We start from the raw sequence: 21,014 nt of genomic DNA on the forward strand, positions 1-21,014 counted from the left end.
ATGCACCAAATCAAGCTGGAAATTTAATGACAAATTCTAATAAAAGTTTAATTGCTGCTGAAGTACAGATTAATGGAAATTTCTAAACACTAAGATCTAGAAAACTTTATACCCTCATTGTTAACACCAAAATTCAATTTGAATCCTCAATCTGGTATCAACAATTTGACTATTATGTCGACTTCCATTAACTGACACCAGTGATCATGAAGACAATGAAAATGATGAAATGCTCACAAGAACATCATTTAATTTTTTGTTCGTTTAATAAAACGTTCAGATGCCCTTCAACTATCTAGACATGAAAAAGGCTGCTCAAAGGCATAAAGCCATTTCCAAATAAGCTAAATGTTGCCAGAGATCATTCCTCGCTTGCTATGTATTATACACCTATTGTACATAACAACTGGAGAGGAAAGTGGAAAAAAAATTAAAACTCAACTTCAAATGTCACAATGATGAAAAAAGAAGAAACAATAGTGAAGACAACATTATATATAAGACAAAAGGTACAACAGTAGCCATCAAACTCACAATAATAGGCTCAAGCAAGGAGAAGACCATGCTGCAAGTGCAACACAGTAAATAAGTTTTCCATGTTTCCTAGAACAACAGACACAAATTCAGAATCAAATTGCTGCTAAGCATCCAAGATTATCCTTGTAGAAATAAGATAAAAAGTAGCCAGTATTTTGTTTTAGCAAAGATAGTTACATATCTTTCCACAGAGGAGCACTAAACACAATTGAATGGTTAATCAATTATAGGTGAAAATTCAGAATAACGTAAAAGGGAGATCATGTTTTTTCCACATTCAAATTAGGGCTTGGGAAACTACAGTTAATCCTACTCACTCTTTGACGACTAAGGGAGGGTGTATAATTAGAAACTATAATAAATAATGATTTAAAAATAAAACATAAAATAAATATTAAAAAGAGGGCAGCGAAGCAAATTCTCTCTTTCCATGTGAAACCCCCATCCACAACAAACAAAAAATAACAAAGAAACTGTAGCAGGAAGAGAGTACATCAAATTCAGCCCTCTGCCACACATTAGCAAATAAGGAATGTATATGTATAATGTACGTAGAAGAAACGTATTTTATTAAAAAAAGCTTCCTAAAAGTATATATATAAACCTATCCACAAGATAAAAGCAAAAACAAAAACTTCAGCAAACAAATTAAGAAATTAAACTGCAGCTGTTTTCCAAACTAGGATAATAGTGGAAAGACAAAGACCCCTAAATAGAAAGCCATGGGAATCTCATCGTCTCTCAAAGCTTCTCCACCCCCCAACCTCTCCTCTTTATAATTGTGAAAATTCCTCTAATTCATATCCATCTGAATCACCAGTTTATTGCCGAACTCAAGAGCAGCGTCACCGAAGACTTTTCTGTGTCCTAAGTTGCTTTCCCAATACACACAGATTCTCTTGAGCTTGCTCCTTGTGTTGCTTTCTTCCATTAGCGATTGCTACCTTTTATGCTATAATATTATAGTTGATCCTGAACAATTTGTGGAATATAGGATATGGGTTTTTAAAATACAACTGGGTTGAGCCTAAATTGGTATATAAAGCAATCCAAATCGAGAACTTGATGGATTTCATCCATCAAGTGAGTGAAACAATCGAAGCCCACATGTTACATTCCCATTCTAATTCCAAAGAATATAAAATACTTATAACATATTAACATCAAGAAATGTAATGGTCTCCAAACAAACCCTAAAACCAAGCTTCAACCATGATTCACGAAGAAACCTCTACATTATAGTATACCAAAATTTCTTAACTTCAACACAGGGGAAAAATGAGATTATCACCAGAACTGATTCCCCATGTTAGTCCAAATTTTAGCCATCAATGCTAGCACCGAAAGATAATCTACAGAAATCAGACTAACATTTTTAAAAGCTACAAGCTGAATTAAGTTTACATTGCTGCAGATTATGTAACAGATCCAAAGAGTGAGAGCCATGAAACAAAATGCCTAGAAGCTCTACATCATTCAATACAACATGCATCCATAGAGCAAGTACAACAGCTGAAGCAGCAAAAACCAAAAGGAAAGAGTCTTACCCTTACTTCACTAATTAGCCTTAACCTTGTCATCACCCACAACATTGAGAATGGGCAGACTACTCAAAAACTCATCAAGACCCTCAAAAAACCCAATCCCTTCAATGTTATCCTCCTCCCCGTTTGCAGTCCCATTCCCTTCACTCATTGTCTGAGCTGCAGGCTCTTCCACTTCATTATTACTGAACTCCACATTCAAATCCAACTTCCCCAAAGCAGCTGCACCTCTCTTTCTTGCACTAGAACTTGACTTCTTACTCGACTCCGGCTTCGACAGAGACCCACCACCCAAACTCCCACCATTTCCTACCTTCCCCTGCCCACCCACATTTTGATTACCCTTCCTTATTCTATCCGAAGCCCTCACTGGAGTTTTAGCCACTGAAGCTTTACCTTTTGCTTTCACTGCCCTCCTCTTCCTCCTTTCCGTCTGCCACTCATCGTCAGATTCCTCACTAGAATCCGAAATATCAAGCAACGCCTCATCATCGTCAATATAGACCCTCGGTCCTGAATTAGCGTTCTTAGTTCGTCCAGCAATCTTCTTCTTCCCTTGTATTGGGCAAGCAAACATGGTCGAAAACGGCGTCCACTCAGCTGACCCGCCTGTATCTTTACCATTATCGGCAAACCCCAACGGGAAATACCCCCAGCAGCAGAAGTTGACCTCACCGTCACTCCCCGTCACAGGCGGTGCCTCTATCACCACCGCATTGAACGCCCTCTTGCAATTTTGACACCGAAGCATGCAATCCTCGTAAACGCTCGGATACTCAAAGAGATTATAACAGTAGGGACATGCAGTCCAGAAACTCTCCGTTCGGGGCTCCGATTCCGGTCGAGTCGACTCAGAAGGGGGAGATGCCTCAACGGGCCGAGTTGACTCGGAGGGAGGAGCAGTCGACTCGGTCACATTGTTAAGACTCGGCCTTTCCTCCTCCATCGCCACTCTTCCATCCTTACTCCTAGGGCTTTTCCTCACCGGTTGCTGCTGCTGCGGCTCCGGCTCCTGTGGTGGCTGTTGATGCTGCTGCTGCTGCTGCTGCTGTGGTGGTTGTTGAAGCTGTTGCTGCTGTTGTTGCTGTTGTTGTTGTTGCTGCTGCTGCTGCTCTTGTCTTAATTGATGTAGATGAAATTGATGTTGTGCTCTCTGTACTTCTTGTGATGGTGGTGGTGGAGGCTGGAAATGTAGTGTTTGTGGTTGCGGTGGTGGCGGTGGTGGCGGTTGCGGCGGCTGCGGTGGCTGCTGTTGCACATTATGCATTTGCAAGAATTGCCTCTCGAACAACTGAGTCGACCCGGAGGGGGCCGAGTCGAACCGGTTGAACATGCTCAACTCGTGGTCATAGAGGGCCTTCTTGGAAGGGTTAGAGAGGACGTTCCAGGCCTCGGAGACGAGCCGGAAGGCGTGATCGGCGTAGGGGAAGCGGTTCCGGTGCGGGTTGAGCAGGAGAGCGAGTCGGCGGTACTGAGTCGCAACGAGTTCGAGGTTCTGAGTGTAGTGGGCGAGTTGAAGGATCGCGTACCAGTCGGGCTGCTGGCTGTGGCCGCTGATCCGGGAGTCGCCGGCGAGAAGCGTGTCGGCAACGGCGATTATTTGCTCGGTGGCCTCCAATCTCGGGTCGGACTCTCGGGCTCGGATCGCGAAGCTCTTGGTCCCGTGCAGGTCACGTGTCGTCAGTAGCTTGACTGCCGTGCTCAGCCACCGCTCCGCTTCCGCTCTGCTTGTGTTGAAATGGAACTCCATTTCACTCTCTCTCTGTCTCTCTCTCTCTCTCTTCACTCTATCTCTCTCTCTCTCTCTTCTCTTTCCTTTTCAGCTCTCTTTGGTTTGGGTGGAGTTAGGACAGAGTTGAAGGGTGGGTTTTTTTGTGGTTGACGAAATAGGACCTGGGGTTTGACTGAAATGACGGGGACTGTTCGGTGGATAGGGTGGGAGTATGGGAACTGCAGTGTGGGTATTTTGGAGAGTTTGGAAAACTCTGATCTGATAAATCTGCGATGGACTTTATCTGATTGGGTTTTTTGTGCAGTGAGAGTGACACGTTGTTAATGGCTTCGGGCACTCGTAAAAAGGAAATTTACTATCCAACTGCTACGGTCTTGACTTTCATAAATGTGAAATGGGTCGGGTCATTCACCGCCAGCAGGACCCGTTTCGCAGCTTTAAGGACAAAATATTCACTGTTCATAAAACAGGCTGACATCTCTTATTTATGGATATTGAAATTATTTCAATTCATAGTTTTACTATGCTTACAAACACATAGGTATTGAAAATATTTCAATTCCTAAGTATTTTTGTGTATACTAACATATAAGAAATTTAAAAAAATTATGGATTTTACGTTAAAATCTGTAATTAAATACTCTCAAAATCAGGAATGTGATCAATAATTCTAATTCATTCATTCCCTTATTATTAAGTTTTTTGATTCATGGTTTCTTTTTTCTTTTTTTGTCAACCATGATTTCTCTTATTCCTCGTAAGTAAGTAAACATGCTTTGGAATGAGAAAAATATCAATTGGGATGTTTGGGATATTGGAAAAAATGAATTAGAATTGGATTAACTACTCCCCATAATCAATTTAATTCCTCTTTGTTTAGGTGTTATATTACGAACAGTGATGTGTAACCCACATAATGTTTTATTCACGCGTATTAGTAAATAAAGGGAAGGTCCGTAATTAGAATAATTTCAATACACAAGGCTAATTTGGTGTTCATAAGGTCGATTTGGCACGGCTTCTCCATCTAAACCTGTGACACCCCGACCCAATTTTAATTATACATTTAAATTATTTAATTTATTTAACTATGAAATTACAATTTTGCCTTGGGGGTAGGTTTATTTTGGTTACTTTTTAATTCGGTAGGATTTTGGGGAATTGAATGGCATCATTGCGTAGAAAGCGTCAATACAAGTTCGTAGACACGTAGTTGGCTCAAATCAGAGTTGTAGAAGAAATTACAATCAACAGAAGTGCAGTGGCACAACCGTAAATATTTTGAATTCAGATTTTAAAAACCCAATCAGATCTCTCTCTCTCTCTCTCTCTCTCTCTCTCCCCTCACGAACCTCTCTACCTCGCGCGAAGCCCACTCCAGCCGGCCACTGTTTTGGCTGGCAACACCCTCTTCTGACCACCATATGTGACGGGGCCAGCTTCCTCTCTCCGTCCTGCACCACCGCCGACAAAACCCGCAACCACAGCCGCCAGAAAATGCAAAAAAAAGGGCTAGTTTTTACCCAACTTTCTGTCGTTGTATTCGGTGATTCCGGTCACCAAATTTGTCGATCTAGGTACGCTTTCTCATCCTTTGAATGTGAGGATTGATTTTGAAGTTTTGAAACTCGTTTTACGATCCAAAGTGTTGGCCGGTTTTCGGCTCGAGTTACCGACAAGCTCTAGCCACTTTTTGGCCTTGGCCCAAGAACAAAAGTTGCTCTACTAGTTGTCCTGATCACGTAGGTATAGGTATTGTTGGGTGTTTTAAGAATTTTCTGGTCACCGAAATTTTCTTTAAACACCCATGTGCTGCCAACTCATGTGGCGACGCATAGGCCATGTTTGGCTTTGGTTCTAAAATGTTCCCCATGTTGTTCCGAGCACGACGGTATGCTCGGATTTGAATTTGGTTATCGTTTGACGGTCGATCAGATTTACGCATATTAGGTGTTATCCGGGTTTGATATGTTCGGACCATTAGATCGACTTCGTTTCCAAATATGTTGATCTAGGTACCTCTAAGATCGTGTAGAGAATCGAAGTCCCGAATGCTTTGATTCAATGACTCAAAGTTTACGTAAAATAGTGATTGTCTGATTGTTCGATCTCAAGCGATCCGACTGCTTGATTTTGACCAAACTTTCGGATTGGAGATCGGAGGTCGTGGGCCCTGAGGGCCCGGTTGACCACATTTGGCAAGTTTGACCACTCGGTTGACCGAGCGTCTTCTGAGTTATTCCACCATTCGAAACACGTAGTTGGACCTTAGGAACTTCTCGTTAGTCGTTCACACACTTGGAATCCCGGGAAAATCAGGAATTCATTTTAAAGTTCTTGTTCGAAGTATTTTATTTTAATCTAGTTTTCGTACTCTTAAATAGGTACTCCGACCCAACGTATTCAACAGACGGGACCCTCTCAAGGTCAAACAACTTTGGATTATTTGTGAGTTGACTTTGTTTTTAAATAATAATCATTAGTTTCAAAGACGCAAAATTATGCATAATGATTTATTTGATTATTGAGTTTATTATATATTTAATTGCTAAAATATAATATTTTTATGAAAGTATTGGACGTATATTTGGATATTTGCGGATTGTGATTATCTTAAATTGATATATACTATTTTTGGAGAGTACTATATATACTTGGATGTGTGTGGGGTGCATGGGTTTGTTGGAAAGGGATTATGGAATGTGAGTTGGGTTGTGGTTTATGTCAATTTGAAGTGCTATTAGCACTACCCTATGTACCTCCCCGGTTTTGGAATACTTAGATTAGATACTTGGAATTTTGAGATACTTGGATATGTCGGAACCCAGGCATCCTTGATGGGGTGTTTCATAGACCCTTAGCGGGGTTAGTCTGCGTGCGTAGGACTTATCACAGGCGCACGAGTATTGAAGATTCTACTGTGCTTGCTGGTGAGCCCAGTCCCTCTGTTGGACGGCTCGTTCTCTAGCCATATGGTCAATTCAAGATTCTTCCATGTGATCTAGTCAAACAATCCCCCGATTGGATTGTTTCCCCAGTACATATTTAGTAATGGTCGTGTTATATATATATATATATATATACCTTTGTTCTTGTTTATCGGTGAGGATCCTTCCTAACTCGCGGTGTCAACGAGCATGCGTTATGAGTGATAGTGGTTTAAGAAAAAGAGAAGGGTGTTGTGTGAATTTAGGTATTAGTAAACTATTATGGGATACAAATTATATACATATTGGGTTTCAATTGCATGTTTTCTGCATCGTTTTCCAAACGGCAGGTTTAGTATGTTGTTTTAAATTATAACAAAACTTTATTTTTGTCAACTCACAAGTTTTCTGTTTTGCACCCCCTAGGCAGTAACTAGACTTGAACCGAGCGGCCGAGCTAAGACTTGCGCTACCGAACCCTGAACTCCGATAGGATAACTTCTATTTGTTTCAATCTCAATTAAACTTTATTTTTGCTTGTAAACTGAAATTCTTTAGATATGCTTTATTATCACCCATGCTAGGGTTGGATATAAGGTCAAAGGCCTATTATGTAAATTGTGTGTTATTACATTGTGCTTGTTGTTGTTGCGATGATTTTAATGTATTTTTCACATGTTAAAAATTTTGAAAAATGTCCGTTTTTTAGAGGAGACTGCTGAAATTCCGGCAAAAAGTCTCGTCACTCTTTAGTAAGTGTGCCCAGCATTAGATTGATGTTGGAAAAATCACATATTTGTTTACGAATTCCAAGAAATTCGAGGAAGATCCTGTCAAAAACTTTCTACAAAATATAGGAATGTAGAAATGAGAGCAACTTGACGCTTGTCTTTGAGATAAAGGATTAGAGCAGATTACAATGATTTGGTAAAAACGTCAGCAATCTCACTTTGAAAAAAATACATATTTGAACTAGAGTGCTTGGTTAGAAGCTAGCTCCTAAAAAAGTGATATTCCAATGTAATGTGTTTGGTCCTTCCATTGAAAATTGGATTAGAAGCTAAAGACAAAGCACTAATATTGTCACATCATAGAGTAGGAGATTAAAGTGAAAAAAATGCAAATCGTCAAGCAATTGACATATTCAACGAATTTCACTAGTGTTAGGTTTACAATTTCATATATTTTCATGTTAATGAATACTTAACTTATAGTTTAATTCACAAAGGACCCACTAGTGTAGTGGTTTGGATTATTTACTCTTTCAGACAAGGTCCTGAGTTCAAGTCCTAGCATCTGTATGGTGTATGTGAGTTTAGTATAATATCGTCCTTTTCAATAAGAAAGATCCTAAAAAAAAACTTATAGTTTAATTATATGCTGTATTTTCTTCGTTTGATTGATCATCTTAGATTGTATGCATCTAGCTATAGTTGAGAAGTGTGTAGGATAACTAAGAACATAATTTCTAATTGACAACAAGTAGTATGAAATCATAGTTCTCATAGTTTCTAAGTAATATGGATTCATGAGGTAGACATGATGTTTTATATATTTATTTATTCTCACAAAGCTTAATGGAATCTATACTTGTTAACTTAAAGGATAACCAAGATTAAGTTGCAAGCATAGGTAATTGGCTAGTAACCCTAACAAGGTATAATTCTCATTGACTGAGGTTAAGATAAACTTCATTAACTGTTTCAATGGCTATATGCTTGTATCCATGATTGCTTAGTTGCTACATTAGTGGTGGATTTTAGGCCAAAGTTCTCACCATCATTGTATTCATAATAATTCAATTCTTTGTTAGTCGTTACCAGTACTTGTTTACTTTCCTCGCTGAAGTTTGTTTCTGGTTTCAATATATAATCAAAACTCATTTTCGCATCTGTTTATTGGTGTGTTTTCTAGTAGTTCTTGCATATTAGGGCAATACATTACATTAGTTACAACTGTCTTTATAGAATTGTTGTGAAATTATTGTAAGCGCACAATCTGCACAAGTAATATAGAGATAAATGAAGTGTTGTTCTCACAAAAACTATAATTTTCTCTTAATTACCAATTATGATTCATGCAAAAGTTTATTTGAACAGTTGATTAATAAGATTGATTGATTTAACTAAATTAAAATAGTTATGAGAAATAACAATTTAATTAACGATGGAAAATCAAGTTGATGAGACACTAGAGCATCCGATTTCATCATAACCAATTTCACTTAATTCTTATAGCCAATTAACCGTAATTTCTACTCATGTTAACAGTTGGTTTCTCTTAATTCATTCGATATCCCCTCTCGGGCTCAACCAAAAATATTCTTAATTAACAATCTATTCCCTCTCGAGTAACGTATTTAGAAAATCAAGAACCCTATAAGCTCTATGAGAATCTGCAAGAAAATTGCATGAGTCATGTTAGTCCCTCTTGAGCACTCATTCAAGACATGGTATTTGTTAAGAGAAGCAAACACCAAACATCTCTTCTCAGTCTCCGTTTGGATCATCAATTAAATATTAGCTAGATATTTAAGGCATTAAGAACAGTAACAAATACTCAACATGTAATAGTAATCAGAAATTAATATAACTATAAAAATTAAGTATTCATGGCTAGGCTACATCATAGCTCTAACAAGAGAAATTAGTTCATGACAAAAGAAAAGATAAACAAAAGAATTGTTGTCATAAAACTGATTTGGTAGATGGATTTGATCTCTAGATTCTTCACATCAACACCTTCGTAAGCTCCAAAAGCACCGCGACAGCAACTCTTGGCTCTCTCTCTGATATATTTGTGAGTGTATTAAAGTTGTATATGGGAAGATGATGGCTCTGGCTCTTAGGTTAAAGCTTTATATTTATAGGCCAAGGGAATCTTCCAAAAATAAGGAAAATATATTTTATAGAGTATTTAGGAAATATAGGAATAATGGGAATAATGGGAAAGTGTAACACCCCGACCCCAAATTTAACCCTTATTTAATTATTTAATTATTTAATTATTTAAGAGCATTTTGGTCATATTTTTAACCGGAGAGAGTTTGGGGCAGTGACTAGTATTTTTGGATAGGTCGTACTGAGACGAGTTCATAGACACGTAGTGGGCTCGAATCGGAGTTGTAACGAAAGAGATATGGTCAAAAGAAGCTCAGTGGCAAAATCGTAAATATTTCGAAATGAGATTTTTATAAAAACTCAGATTTTTTTTTTTCTCTCTCTCTCTCTCTCTCTCTCTCTCTCTCTCTCTCTCTCTCGCGATCTCTCTCTCTCTCCAGTCGGCCTCTCCTCCCTCTCTTCTCAGAACTCCGGCCACCGGCCGCGGCTGCGGACGGGGCCGGTGTCAAAAGAACCGGCTCGACCTCAGTGTCATGACCCAGCCCATCCCCGCCATCGGCCGCCGCTCCAGCAGCCGGAAAATGGCGATTTTCGCCCGGATGTCGCCGGATCTTCACGGCCGCCGATCTCCCTCCTCCGGTCGCCATTTCTGGCGATCAAGGTATGGAAATTCATCCCTTCTGTATGCTCTAGCTGATGGATGGGTAGGATTAGATCGATTCTTAGCGTAGACAATTCGATTTTCGAATTGAAAATCGGCCGAACTTTGGCTGCCGTGATCGGCCATTTCCGGCCACTTTTTGGGGTAGGTCCAAGAACAAAAGTTGCTCCAAATAGGGTGTTATACCTAGGGTAGGAGTTTGGAGCCCTGGTTTTGAGATTTTCCAGCGAAGCGTTATCGCTTTGGGCACTCACGCGCTGCCAGCGAGTTCGGTGGCGCGTGGGCACTGTAGAAAAAGTTGCAATGTGTTCTGATGAGATCCTTAGGTTGTCACGAGTGCGTAGGATTTCGCGGATCTCAATTCGGACGTCGTTTGACTATCGAACGGATATTCGCATATTGCGCGTTATCCGAATTCGATAGGTTGGGACCGTTGGATGATCCCAAATTTAATATATGTTAATCTAGGTATTTCTAGGATCGTGTAGGAATTCACGGATCGTGAATCGGAGCTCCGGATGTTCCGAATAATAATTTAAAGTTTATATTTTTTTATTAATTGTCAGATCGTGCGATCGTGAACAATCCGACCGTCCGATCTGAACTAAACTCGCAGGACAAGTGTCCTATACCTGGTAGAACCCATAGGGACTTCCAGATCGGAAATTGGAGGTCGTGGGTTCCGCAGGTCCGGTTGACCAGGGTTAGAGTAGTTTGACCCTTGGTTGACCGTGAGTCTCCCGGAATAATCTCACCTTTCTAGGGGGGATTATCGGGTGCTAGATGATTGTGGAGAGTTACACAATATAAGAATTAATTTATATAACTATAACTATATATGGTTGTACAAGGGTACAACAGAGTCTAGAGTGTCAGTTTGGAGTGCTATACGCGCTACTTTAGGTACTTCCTCGGAGGTTGGATTCACTACAAGTACCACCAAGTGAAAGTTAGGTCCCGCGTGGCGTGGGTTATCCGGCGTTGGGACAGGCCCCATACGTGGCGTTGGTTGTACCGGCGTATGGGGAGCTATGTAATATTGTGTTGAGGTCGCACGTGGCGTAGGTTATCCGGCGTGTCGACAGACCCCATACGTGGCGTTGGTTGTACCGGCGTATGGGGAGATTTGTGAGGTGATATTGAGGTCCCGCGTGGCGTAGGTTATCCGGCGTTGGGACAAGCCCCATACGCGGCGTTGGTTGTACCGGCGTATGGGGAGTTATGTGATATGATGTGCAGGTCTTGCGTGGCGTAGGTTATCCGGCGTTGAGACAGACCTCATACGTGGCGTTGGTTGTACCGGCGTATGGGGAGATATTATGATAAGTATGGCATAGTCGCACGTGGCGTAGGTTATCCGGCGTGTTGACAGGCCCCATACGCGGCGTTGGTTGTACCGGCGTATGGGGAGATTATATGAAATCAAGAGAAATGCAACAAGGTATCGCCCAAGTGTGGAATTGAGTTTTATTGGAAGAACTACGTGTGGCTTGATCCCTCAAAGAGGGTACGTAGGCAGCCTAAGGTTATTAGGTGCAGCCGCAGACTAAATGTTAGTCGTAATTTAGATTTGAATTGTTTGCCTTGTTTAAGGCATGAATTACTTTGTTAGCATGTTTGGTAGTTTTCTTGAGAATTATTGGAAGGCCGAAGGCCGTTTGTGTGAATTGCATGAAATTATATTGTGCATGCTGCCAGTTGGGAATATTAAATACGTTTTCATGCAGGTATAATTTTGAGAAATGTCCAAATTATAGGGGAGACTCTGCCAAAATTTCGGCAGGAAGTCTCGATTTTTAGTAAGTGGGCCTGACATCGGGGTGATGTCAGGAATTCCAAAGGGTTCGTCTCGGATTTTGAGAAAATTCGGGGCGGGTCCTTTCAGAAAGTCCTAATTGGAAAAGGAGAAAAGGAGCGGCTGAGGCTCTTCTAATTCTTTTATAAGTCTAAGGCTGGACTTCTCCTATTAGTTGAGAGAAAAAGTAATGTGGCAAAGAAAGCCCAGTCATATAATATTGAATCTCATGATTAATAAAGCCTAGTTGTTACTTCAACAAATGCCAACACTTCATTCTGCGACAACTCCTTCTCTAGTTCCTCAAGTCGTGGCACAAACACTCCACATAAAGAAGAAAGCATGCGGATGCCTAGCTAACATTTGGCTTGGAACCTCCGCCTAGTTTTTCACATACGCACAACAACACATTAGCCCTTTATCAAATGGGATGGCAACAGCTGAAGTCTTGCTAAAGCATCCACCAACACACTCACACAAATCAACACAGCCCAGCCAACACGCCTTCTTCAGCTCCACCAATTAAATACACATGGTTCTTCTCCAATTTCAATAGTTGCAAAATGATTTCAGTTCCAAAATTGATGGTAAACTTCTCTAACTCTATCTTTCTGGTGTTGGTCACTGTGACCAGTTGTGGGTATATCTTGACACTTGCACAGATGCACTCGATAGGTTTGATGAAATGACAGAGTGAGTTTTTGAGATTTCGCTAAGTTGATAATTCCACCCATTTTGCTCCCTTAAGCTTCCAAAATTATTGTTTTTGCTCCATAGCCTTTCTAGGACTGATTGTTTACAAAATCCTCACTAAACACATTAAACTAACCAATTTCACACGAAAACAATGCAATTAGAGATAAATTATATATGCAAAATATGAATCTATCAAACTACCTTAAACCTACCTTTGCTAGTCATTGAGCAAAATTATAAACAAAAATAAAAAGAAAACAAAAAGCTAACTAAACCACTTTCGCAGGAAATCTTGATGGCACTTAGCATGTGCCACAAGCCATTAAACCTCTAAGTGTCCCTAGTAAGAGGAGTTGTGTCTCCTAAGGATTTACCAGTTATGATACCCACGAACGTTTTACCACAAAACAAAGTCGTTAAAGACACCACTTTAAACAAGCTAACATGTGGTGGCAACATCTTAAAAACAACCACACTCGAACGCCATGGAATTATTTCAGCTTGACTCTAATCCTCACTAGATATCAATCTATGATTTTGTCTCGGAATCCTAAGCTTACACTCAAATGTCACATACGTGTATGAAGTTATGTAATGGGTATCAAATATTAACACATATGCTTAGCTTGAAGAATGTCAATTTCTGAAATAATATCTCATGAAAAGAATCGAATACTAAGAACTAGAGTACATACCTCACCACCAAGCAAGATTTCCCAAAAGATCAGTTAGGTCTTTTACTTCGGTTGTAATGAAAGGCTAGGCTCGGGGTAAGAAAGAAAGGAACGAAATAACAAAAACTTCAGACATACCAAAGCATTATTCATGATCACATACATGGCCAACTCTTTTTGAACTTTATATAATACTCAGCATCCAGGAATTGTGCAACTTTCCTACTCTATTTGGAGTGATTTTGAACTTTTATTCTTTTGAATTGCAAAATACTTTTCTTTTCTTTTTCTTGCAATTTTGCACAAACACCTCGGTACAAGCCAATTCTTGGGTATAGAGCTCGACCTTCTTATTTTCATCACTTTGGCACATCCTAAGCTATAAGATATAGCTTAGAAACAGGTTGTATAGGTTATAGATAATAAAGGTGGTGAAAGAAAGGCTAAGTATTTGGTTACAAAGGGGTTAATGGCCCACTTAAAAGGGTAGGATGAAAGGTCTTTTAGTGTGTGAAAATATGCATAGCCTAACATCATCTCTCATGGTCCATCCAACTCGGAAGTGACGTACCTACAAAAATAAGAAAATTCTTTAATATTCAATACAAACATAATGAGAGCAATCTAATTAAGAACAAAATCGAAGAATGTTTAAGAGTAGAAATAATAAAACCCCTCTCAAAGAATGGCTTTTGGCTCAATATCTCACAAGGGTAGTCTCCACTAATATTCCAAAGTCATTTGAATTCGACCATAACAATTTGTCCACCAATATATTACGAGTATGGTATTGTGAAGTGCAAAAATTATAATGCTATAACCAGTGGTGGATCCAGGAATTTTTTAGGGAAGAGGCAAATTTAAAAGGCTAAAAGGTCCATCAAATTATTTAGACAATATCCAATACCCTTGAATTTAAACAATACTAATATCATTCATAATTCGTAGAAAGAATAAAATTACAAACAAATCTTCGATGAACTCGCTTTTAATATATAAAGTGGGAGAGAGTATCTCATATTCTCATATATCTAAAGAGATCTCATCAACTTGCTTTTAATTTGTTTTGCTATGTTTGGAGTTTCTTCAATATAAAGTGACAATAGACTGACAATATTTTGAAAGACGAGGTATAGAGGGTATGCGTTTTTGGTCCCTTAAAGTGAGGCATAAGCCTTGAGACATTGAGAAGTAAATCTTTTGAACTTGAATTATTTTAAAAATGAATATATAAAAAGATATGTTACTCATCTATTTAACACTACAACATGAAGATGACATAACTATTAAAAATAAAAAATAGAGATGACCTTTTTTTTTAAATTAAAAAATTTAGAAAAGAAATGGCCTATTAATAAGTATTATATATGTTATTAAGTGGGCGAGTCTTTTGCTCCAAACCAAACAAAAACTTACGCATATTTATAAGAAGGCCCATCTTTTTGGGCTTTGCCACCACCAAAACCTACCGCTTGGAGAACTAAACTTAAATGAAATGATGTGTTTCATTTAAAGATATCAAAGAAAGAGAATATTGTCGTTCTATCAAAAGAAATTAGGTATAGTAAGTCTTCTTCTTCGCAAAACCTTACGCCTGACTCCATATCCACTGGTTGGCTGTGCCTTTTTTGCGCCTCAGACTCTATGGAATTTTCCAGCGAACGGACGTGCAACTGCACCTCCTTGCACCTCCTCCACTGGCTATAACCCTTTATGGAAACATGTTAGTAAAGCATTCATAATCAAAACATGACATATACATCTCTATTAGCAAGAAAAAGTGATAGCTTTAACTAGAATTCGCATTTCGGTAAAACTGCGACTTTTCAATATCAACCTAAGATAAGTTTTCAGTAACTCTCGCACAAAGTACTGCATGAAATTTGGCAAGCCTTATATACTCAAACAATAGACAAAAATGTGCACAACTTTTATACAAAAAATATTCCACAAAATAGAAATGAACTGCATGAAAGCTGACATTAAAAACAGATAACAGTGCAAATCGCATAAAAACTTTAGTTCTAGACCCTTGTTCAGAAAAATAGCTATAACTTCCAAACGAAAAGTCAAAAAATTACGAGCCTTATATGGTTGGATTCAGTACAAAAAATTTAAGAAGTAGCGCAAGCCAAATCTTCAAATATGATACAGATGAAAACAATTTCAATGAAACATAAACCCCAATGTTTTGCATGACTCGAAAAATACTAAAAACAAATTTTTTTTTAAAATAAAATGAATGTTACCCACCTCATATCTAAACCAAACATTGTCCTAATGTTTAAAAAGAAAATAAAAGCAAGGACAAGGAATAGTAAAAGGAATGAACACGAGAAATACACAAATAAAAATTAAAAAGATAAGGAATGAAAGTACCTAGTTGGGTTGCCTCCTAACAAGCGTTTAGTTTAGAGTCAATAGCCCGACTTTTGGATGCGTTTACTTGGGATTATCGAGGAGGATGGTGGTCTCCTCCTCAAGAAATGAAGCTGCCACATATGATTTTAGTCGATGACCATTAACTTTGAAAGTTGTACCGTCACGATCATTCTTGATTTCAACTGTCCCATAAGAATACACTGTTAACAATGTGAATGGCCCGGACCAACAAGAGTGAAGTTTCCTAGGAAAGAGTTTCAACCGTGAGTTGTAAAGGAGAATGCTTTTACCCACATAAAATTATTTCTTCAAGATATGGTTGTTATGCCATTTCTTTGTACAGCCCTTATATATTTTCGCATTCTCATACAATTCATTCCGCAGTTCCTCTAACTCATTCACTTGCGACTTCCTTCTTTGAGCGTTTTAATAGCCCAAAAAGCTTTATGTACCAATTTCTATATAGTGACATCCCAATTGGCGTCTTGAATGCCGTTCTATAAGCCTATAGTGCATCATCCAATTTCAATGACCAATCTTTCCTAGATGCATTCACCGTCTTTTCCAAGATTTTCTTCAATTCCCTATTCGAAACTTCAACTTGCCCACTAGTTTGCAGATGGTAGGGTGTGAAAACTTTGTGGGTAATGCCATATTTTGCAAGAAGAGACTTAAATTGACGATTACAAAAATGAGTTCCATCACTAATAATTGCACGCGGGACCCCAAACCTTGTGAAAATATTTTTTCATAAAAATTTAACCACAAGCTTGGCATCATTAGTGGGTAAGGCAGCCGCTTCGACCCATTTGGATACATAATCCATTGCAATCAAAATGTACAAATTTTCATACGATCCCGGAAACGGACCCATGAAGTCAATAACCCCAACGTCAAACAATTCTACCTCCAGAATTTTATTCAAGGGCATTTGGTTTCTACTAGAGATATTTCCCGTACGTTGGCAAGGATCACACCTTGCAACAAAGTCTTGAGCATCTTTAAACAAAGTAGGCTAGAAAAACAAAGATTATAGAACCTTGGCTGCAGTCTTGGAAGTACCATAATGGCCTCCACAAGCCAAAGTGTGACAATGCAATAATATGTCAACCATCTCTGTCTCAGGTACACATCTTAGAGTTGGATGTGGAAGTGGTGGTGGTGTCATTTTTTAAAATGAATGATGGTATTTTGGGAATTAAAAAAATTCATTAAAGGTTCATCTCTGCTTTTTTTGAAAGCAGCTTTGAAAAGCAACCAGAGCTTGCTTTTAAAAGCTGCTGTCAAAAGACCACTGCTATTAAAATAATCAGGATATTTTATTTTTACCAAACACCTTAAATTGCTTAACTTTAAAGTGAAGCAAGTCTTTGACCAAAAAAAGCAATCCCAAACGGGGCCTAACACTCAAAGAATAAACTTTTGTAGTAAGGTTAGAAATTTTTGCTGTTAGAAAAGCCATAGCATCGACTTCCAAGACCCCAGCTGGCTGGCTTCGAATTCATTCTCTCACTTGGCTATTGGTAACTGTTGGATGCCATGGTCTCTAATAATTCAAATGCTTCAGTAGCTGTTTTTGCCATTAAAGCTCCTTTAGCTGCTGCTTGTTTGACTCAACTCATTGTAAAAAGTCTAAACTTGAATCCAAGTTGGTACCTCATGGTGAGGACACTTGCGCAATGAATCTTTGAATCGTTCACATGCTTCATATAGAGGCTCCCTATCATGAACAACATAACATCTTGCCCGAATTTTGTAGTTTTGGCTGGAGGGAAAAATTTAGCAATAAATTTTTTGGATAAATTATCCCAAGTACGGATGGAATCTTGTGGTTGTGACAATAACCAAAGCTTGGCCTTAAAGAAGAAAGGAAATAGCCTTAAACAAACTGCATCGTCAGTTACCCCCAATGAACTTGGATATGTCACAAATCTCCAAAAATACCACAAGATGTATATTTGGATCTTTATTCGGCAAACCACAAAATACGGATGCATTTTGTAGCATGGTGATCACTGCTAGTTTGATCTCAAAATTGTTGGTAATGACTGTAGGACATTGGATTGGTGAAGGAGTTGCCACTAGTACGGCAAATTCCCTTAGTGCTCTTTCTGCTTCGTTCACCATAGGTAGGGTTCGTGGTTCCACCAAAGTGTGCTATTTTGTTTCCTATGTTCGGCTTATGAAACGTACGTTCGATTTTTGGGTCAAGTGGTTACGAGAACGTTGCATACACAGATCAAAGTACCTAGAGAAAAAATTCAAATTAAACTCAGAATTAAAATATATTGATATAATAGAAAATAAAACAGTCTTAGGCAGAGGCACCAAAAACTTATTGTGAAATTATTGCAAGCGTACAATCCGCACAAGTAATATAGAGATAAGTGAAATGTTGTTCTCACGAAGACTGTAATTTCCTTTTAATTACCTATTATGATTAATGCAAAAGTTTATTTAAACAGTTGATTAAGAAAATTGATTAATTTAACTAAACTAAAATAGTTATGAAAAATATCAATTTAATTAATGATGAAAAATCAAGTTGATGAGACACTAAAGCATCCAATTTCACCATAACCAATTCCACTTAATTCTTATAGCCAGCTCTCATGATGGAAGCTAAAGTCATTCGTGATGCTCTGACGGCAATAATGGATATAGGGGTTGACAAAGTTGAGGTAGAAACTGATTGTCTACAGCTTATTAAAATGCTTCAAGGCAAAGACAAAATTGAGATGACCTTGGAAAGGTTTATTCATGATATTTGGTTTTTATGCAAGTCTTTCAGTTCAGTAGAGTTTTTGTTCACGGCTATGGTAGTGTAACGAAGCTGCCCATTTGGTTGCTTTCTTTGTATCTCGAGCAGGGGTTGTTCACTGGTGGGATGAGGTGGGCATCGATTGGCTCTTTGATTCTCTAGCTAAAGATGTAAACCTTATTACCATTTGTTATCAATAAAATCTCTCTTATCATTTGGCCAAAAAAAAAAAAAATCTAATTACTACCCATGTTGACAGTTGGTTTCTTCTAATTTATTTGATATCCCCTCTTGAGCTCAACCAAAAATATTCTTAATCTCTCTCGAGCAACGAATTTAGAAAATCAAGAATCCATTAAGAGGTGTGGTGCTAAAATATCTTATTTATAAGCCCACATTTTGTCATAACTTTGTGACGCATGAGCATAATGCCCTATTTTTGCCGTACCCCCATCCCTTTGCTATTTTGGGCTACTTTTGTCTACCATATTAATCTCATAATGTGTCACATTTTGTCTAAGTCTATAAGGTCCATTTTCTATCAATATTTTAAGTCATGTAGGACTAATATTAAAATTCCATAACTTTAATTAATTAATTAATTTAATCTAATTAGTTTAATTGATTTAATGACTTAAATAATTAATTCATTAACCTTATGTTGACCGTGTCAAGTCTCAGGTCAACGGTTTTGACATTTGACTTTGACTTTGTCTTTGACTTTGTCCAAGCCACAAAAATCATTTATTCTCTTTTTAATTCTCGATCCATATCTTTTCAGTGTGTAATCTTATAAGTTCTAATTGGCAAGGTCGTGGGTAAGAATGGTTTCTTCTAAATCGAATGTGAATTATGTCCCTCTATACAATTTTCCCTATTGGCGAAGGCTACTTGTAATTAGTCCTTACAAGGCTTCCACATAACATAAGTGACACCTAGCAGTATATCATGGTTACCCAAGCTAAATAGAATTCATTTAGAGAACCTAGTCAGTTTGTGATTACAATGCAATTCGGTCATTCTCTATTATAATATTGTATGTCATGTTGTTGGGATATGGTTAACTTGTGTCAAATCCCTAACATGACATCTACAGGTTATATGATTCACTTGGATGCAATTGCAAACTTTCTTGTTTCAATTCCCATATTTGGCCAAAGATTTAACGAATCATATCTTTAAAGTATTATCTCTTCCTACTAAGAGTAGAGATTCCTTGTTATACGTTTACATGCCTCTGTGCACATACTGAATATCCTGAGAAACATCTGTAGGTAAAGAAATTTTGGCGAATTAAATTCCGCTAAATGAGAAAATAATTAAGGTTTGGTGGATTAAATTGCCGGCCTCATGATTCACCCACGTGGCATATGACTCATCAAAATTGAACTAGTTGTCAAAGGTGACAAGTGTCGACATCCGGGGGAGTGCATCAAACAATTCAAAGTGAAGACAAAATTAAATGGAAGAATATTCAGTGATTGACTTTGATTTAAATCAAATATTAATCAAGTCAGTCAATTAAAGATAATTTGGTTAAATTGTCTAATTATCGGAATTGATTTTAAATCAAATTAAAATCCCACAAAGTAAGGTTTTAAAGAAGGAAAGCTATTTAGATCAAGCATCCTGCATGAGCCTATGAATAGAAGGCCTCAAGATAAAGGAAAGAAGCTTAGCCATACCAAATACGACCGCCAACTCAGGTACTTTTTCTCTTCCTCTCTCTTTCTTGACCGTTTTGTCTTCCTCAAAACTCAAGCTCTTTTCATCCATCCTAGAAAAATCCAGTCTCCAAACAAGCATTGTACTACCCGTTTGATCAAGATCAATTATCTACAACCCTTGTATCAAACAAAAATTTTCTTTAAAACACTTTGGAGATCAAATCAAAGGATTTCATACAAAGATTGTAATATAGAGATCGTAACCATAAATTTCATTAATACAAAAATTACTTTGTACACGTGTTCTTGTTTCATTTGTCTGAGAATTTTCGTGTTCTTCTTTCCTTAGACCTAAGACATCACGGTTGTTGACAGGATCTGCCCTAAATTTCCCAAAACCCGAGACGAATCCTATGGAATTCCCGACATCACCGATGCCGGGCCCACTTACTAAAGACCGAGACTTTCTGCCGAAATTTTAACAGAGTCTCCCTTATAAATTGAACATTTCCCAAAATTTCAACCTACACAAAAACACATTTAATATCTCAACAGGCAGCACGCACAATATAACTTCATGCAATTCACATAAACGGCCTTCGACTTTCCAATAATTTGCAACGAAACCACTAATAAATTCTAAACACAATTATAAACGCCAAATGCGATTTCCATTATCTGAATTCCCAAATATTAAACGTACAAAATTTAAACCTCCTAACAAGACTGCATCTTATTTTCACCTAAATTTCAGGACCAACAACAAGGTCCGAACCAATCTCCATAAAACAACATGAC

At 38.2% G+C, this 21,014-nt stretch overlaps 1 protein-coding gene across 1 annotated transcript; it reads right to left on the minus strand.

Annotated features, from left to right (window-relative positions):
* LOC18768800 lies at nt 1,754-4,060 on the minus strand. Its single transcript, XM_020570452.1, has one exon. The coding sequence runs from the start codon at nt 3,829-3,831 to the stop codon at nt 2,095-2,097; it is 1,737 nt and encodes a 578-aa protein (XP_020426041.1). The 5' UTR covers nt 3,832-4,060; the 3' UTR covers nt 1,754-2,094.

Source organism: Prunus persica, chromosome G8, assembly GCF_000346465.2.
Source record: "Prunus persica cultivar Lovell chromosome G8, Prunus_persica_NCBIv2, whole genome shotgun sequence".
Lineage (NCBI taxonomy): Eukaryota > Viridiplantae > Streptophyta > Magnoliopsida > Rosales > Rosaceae > Prunus > Prunus persica.

Excerpts from the sequence above, each read along its gene's own strand:
- LOC18768800 (XM_020570452.1), bottom strand. The coding sequence starts at position 3,831 with ATGGAGTTCCATTTCAACACAAGCAGAGCGGAAGCGGAGCGGTGGCTG.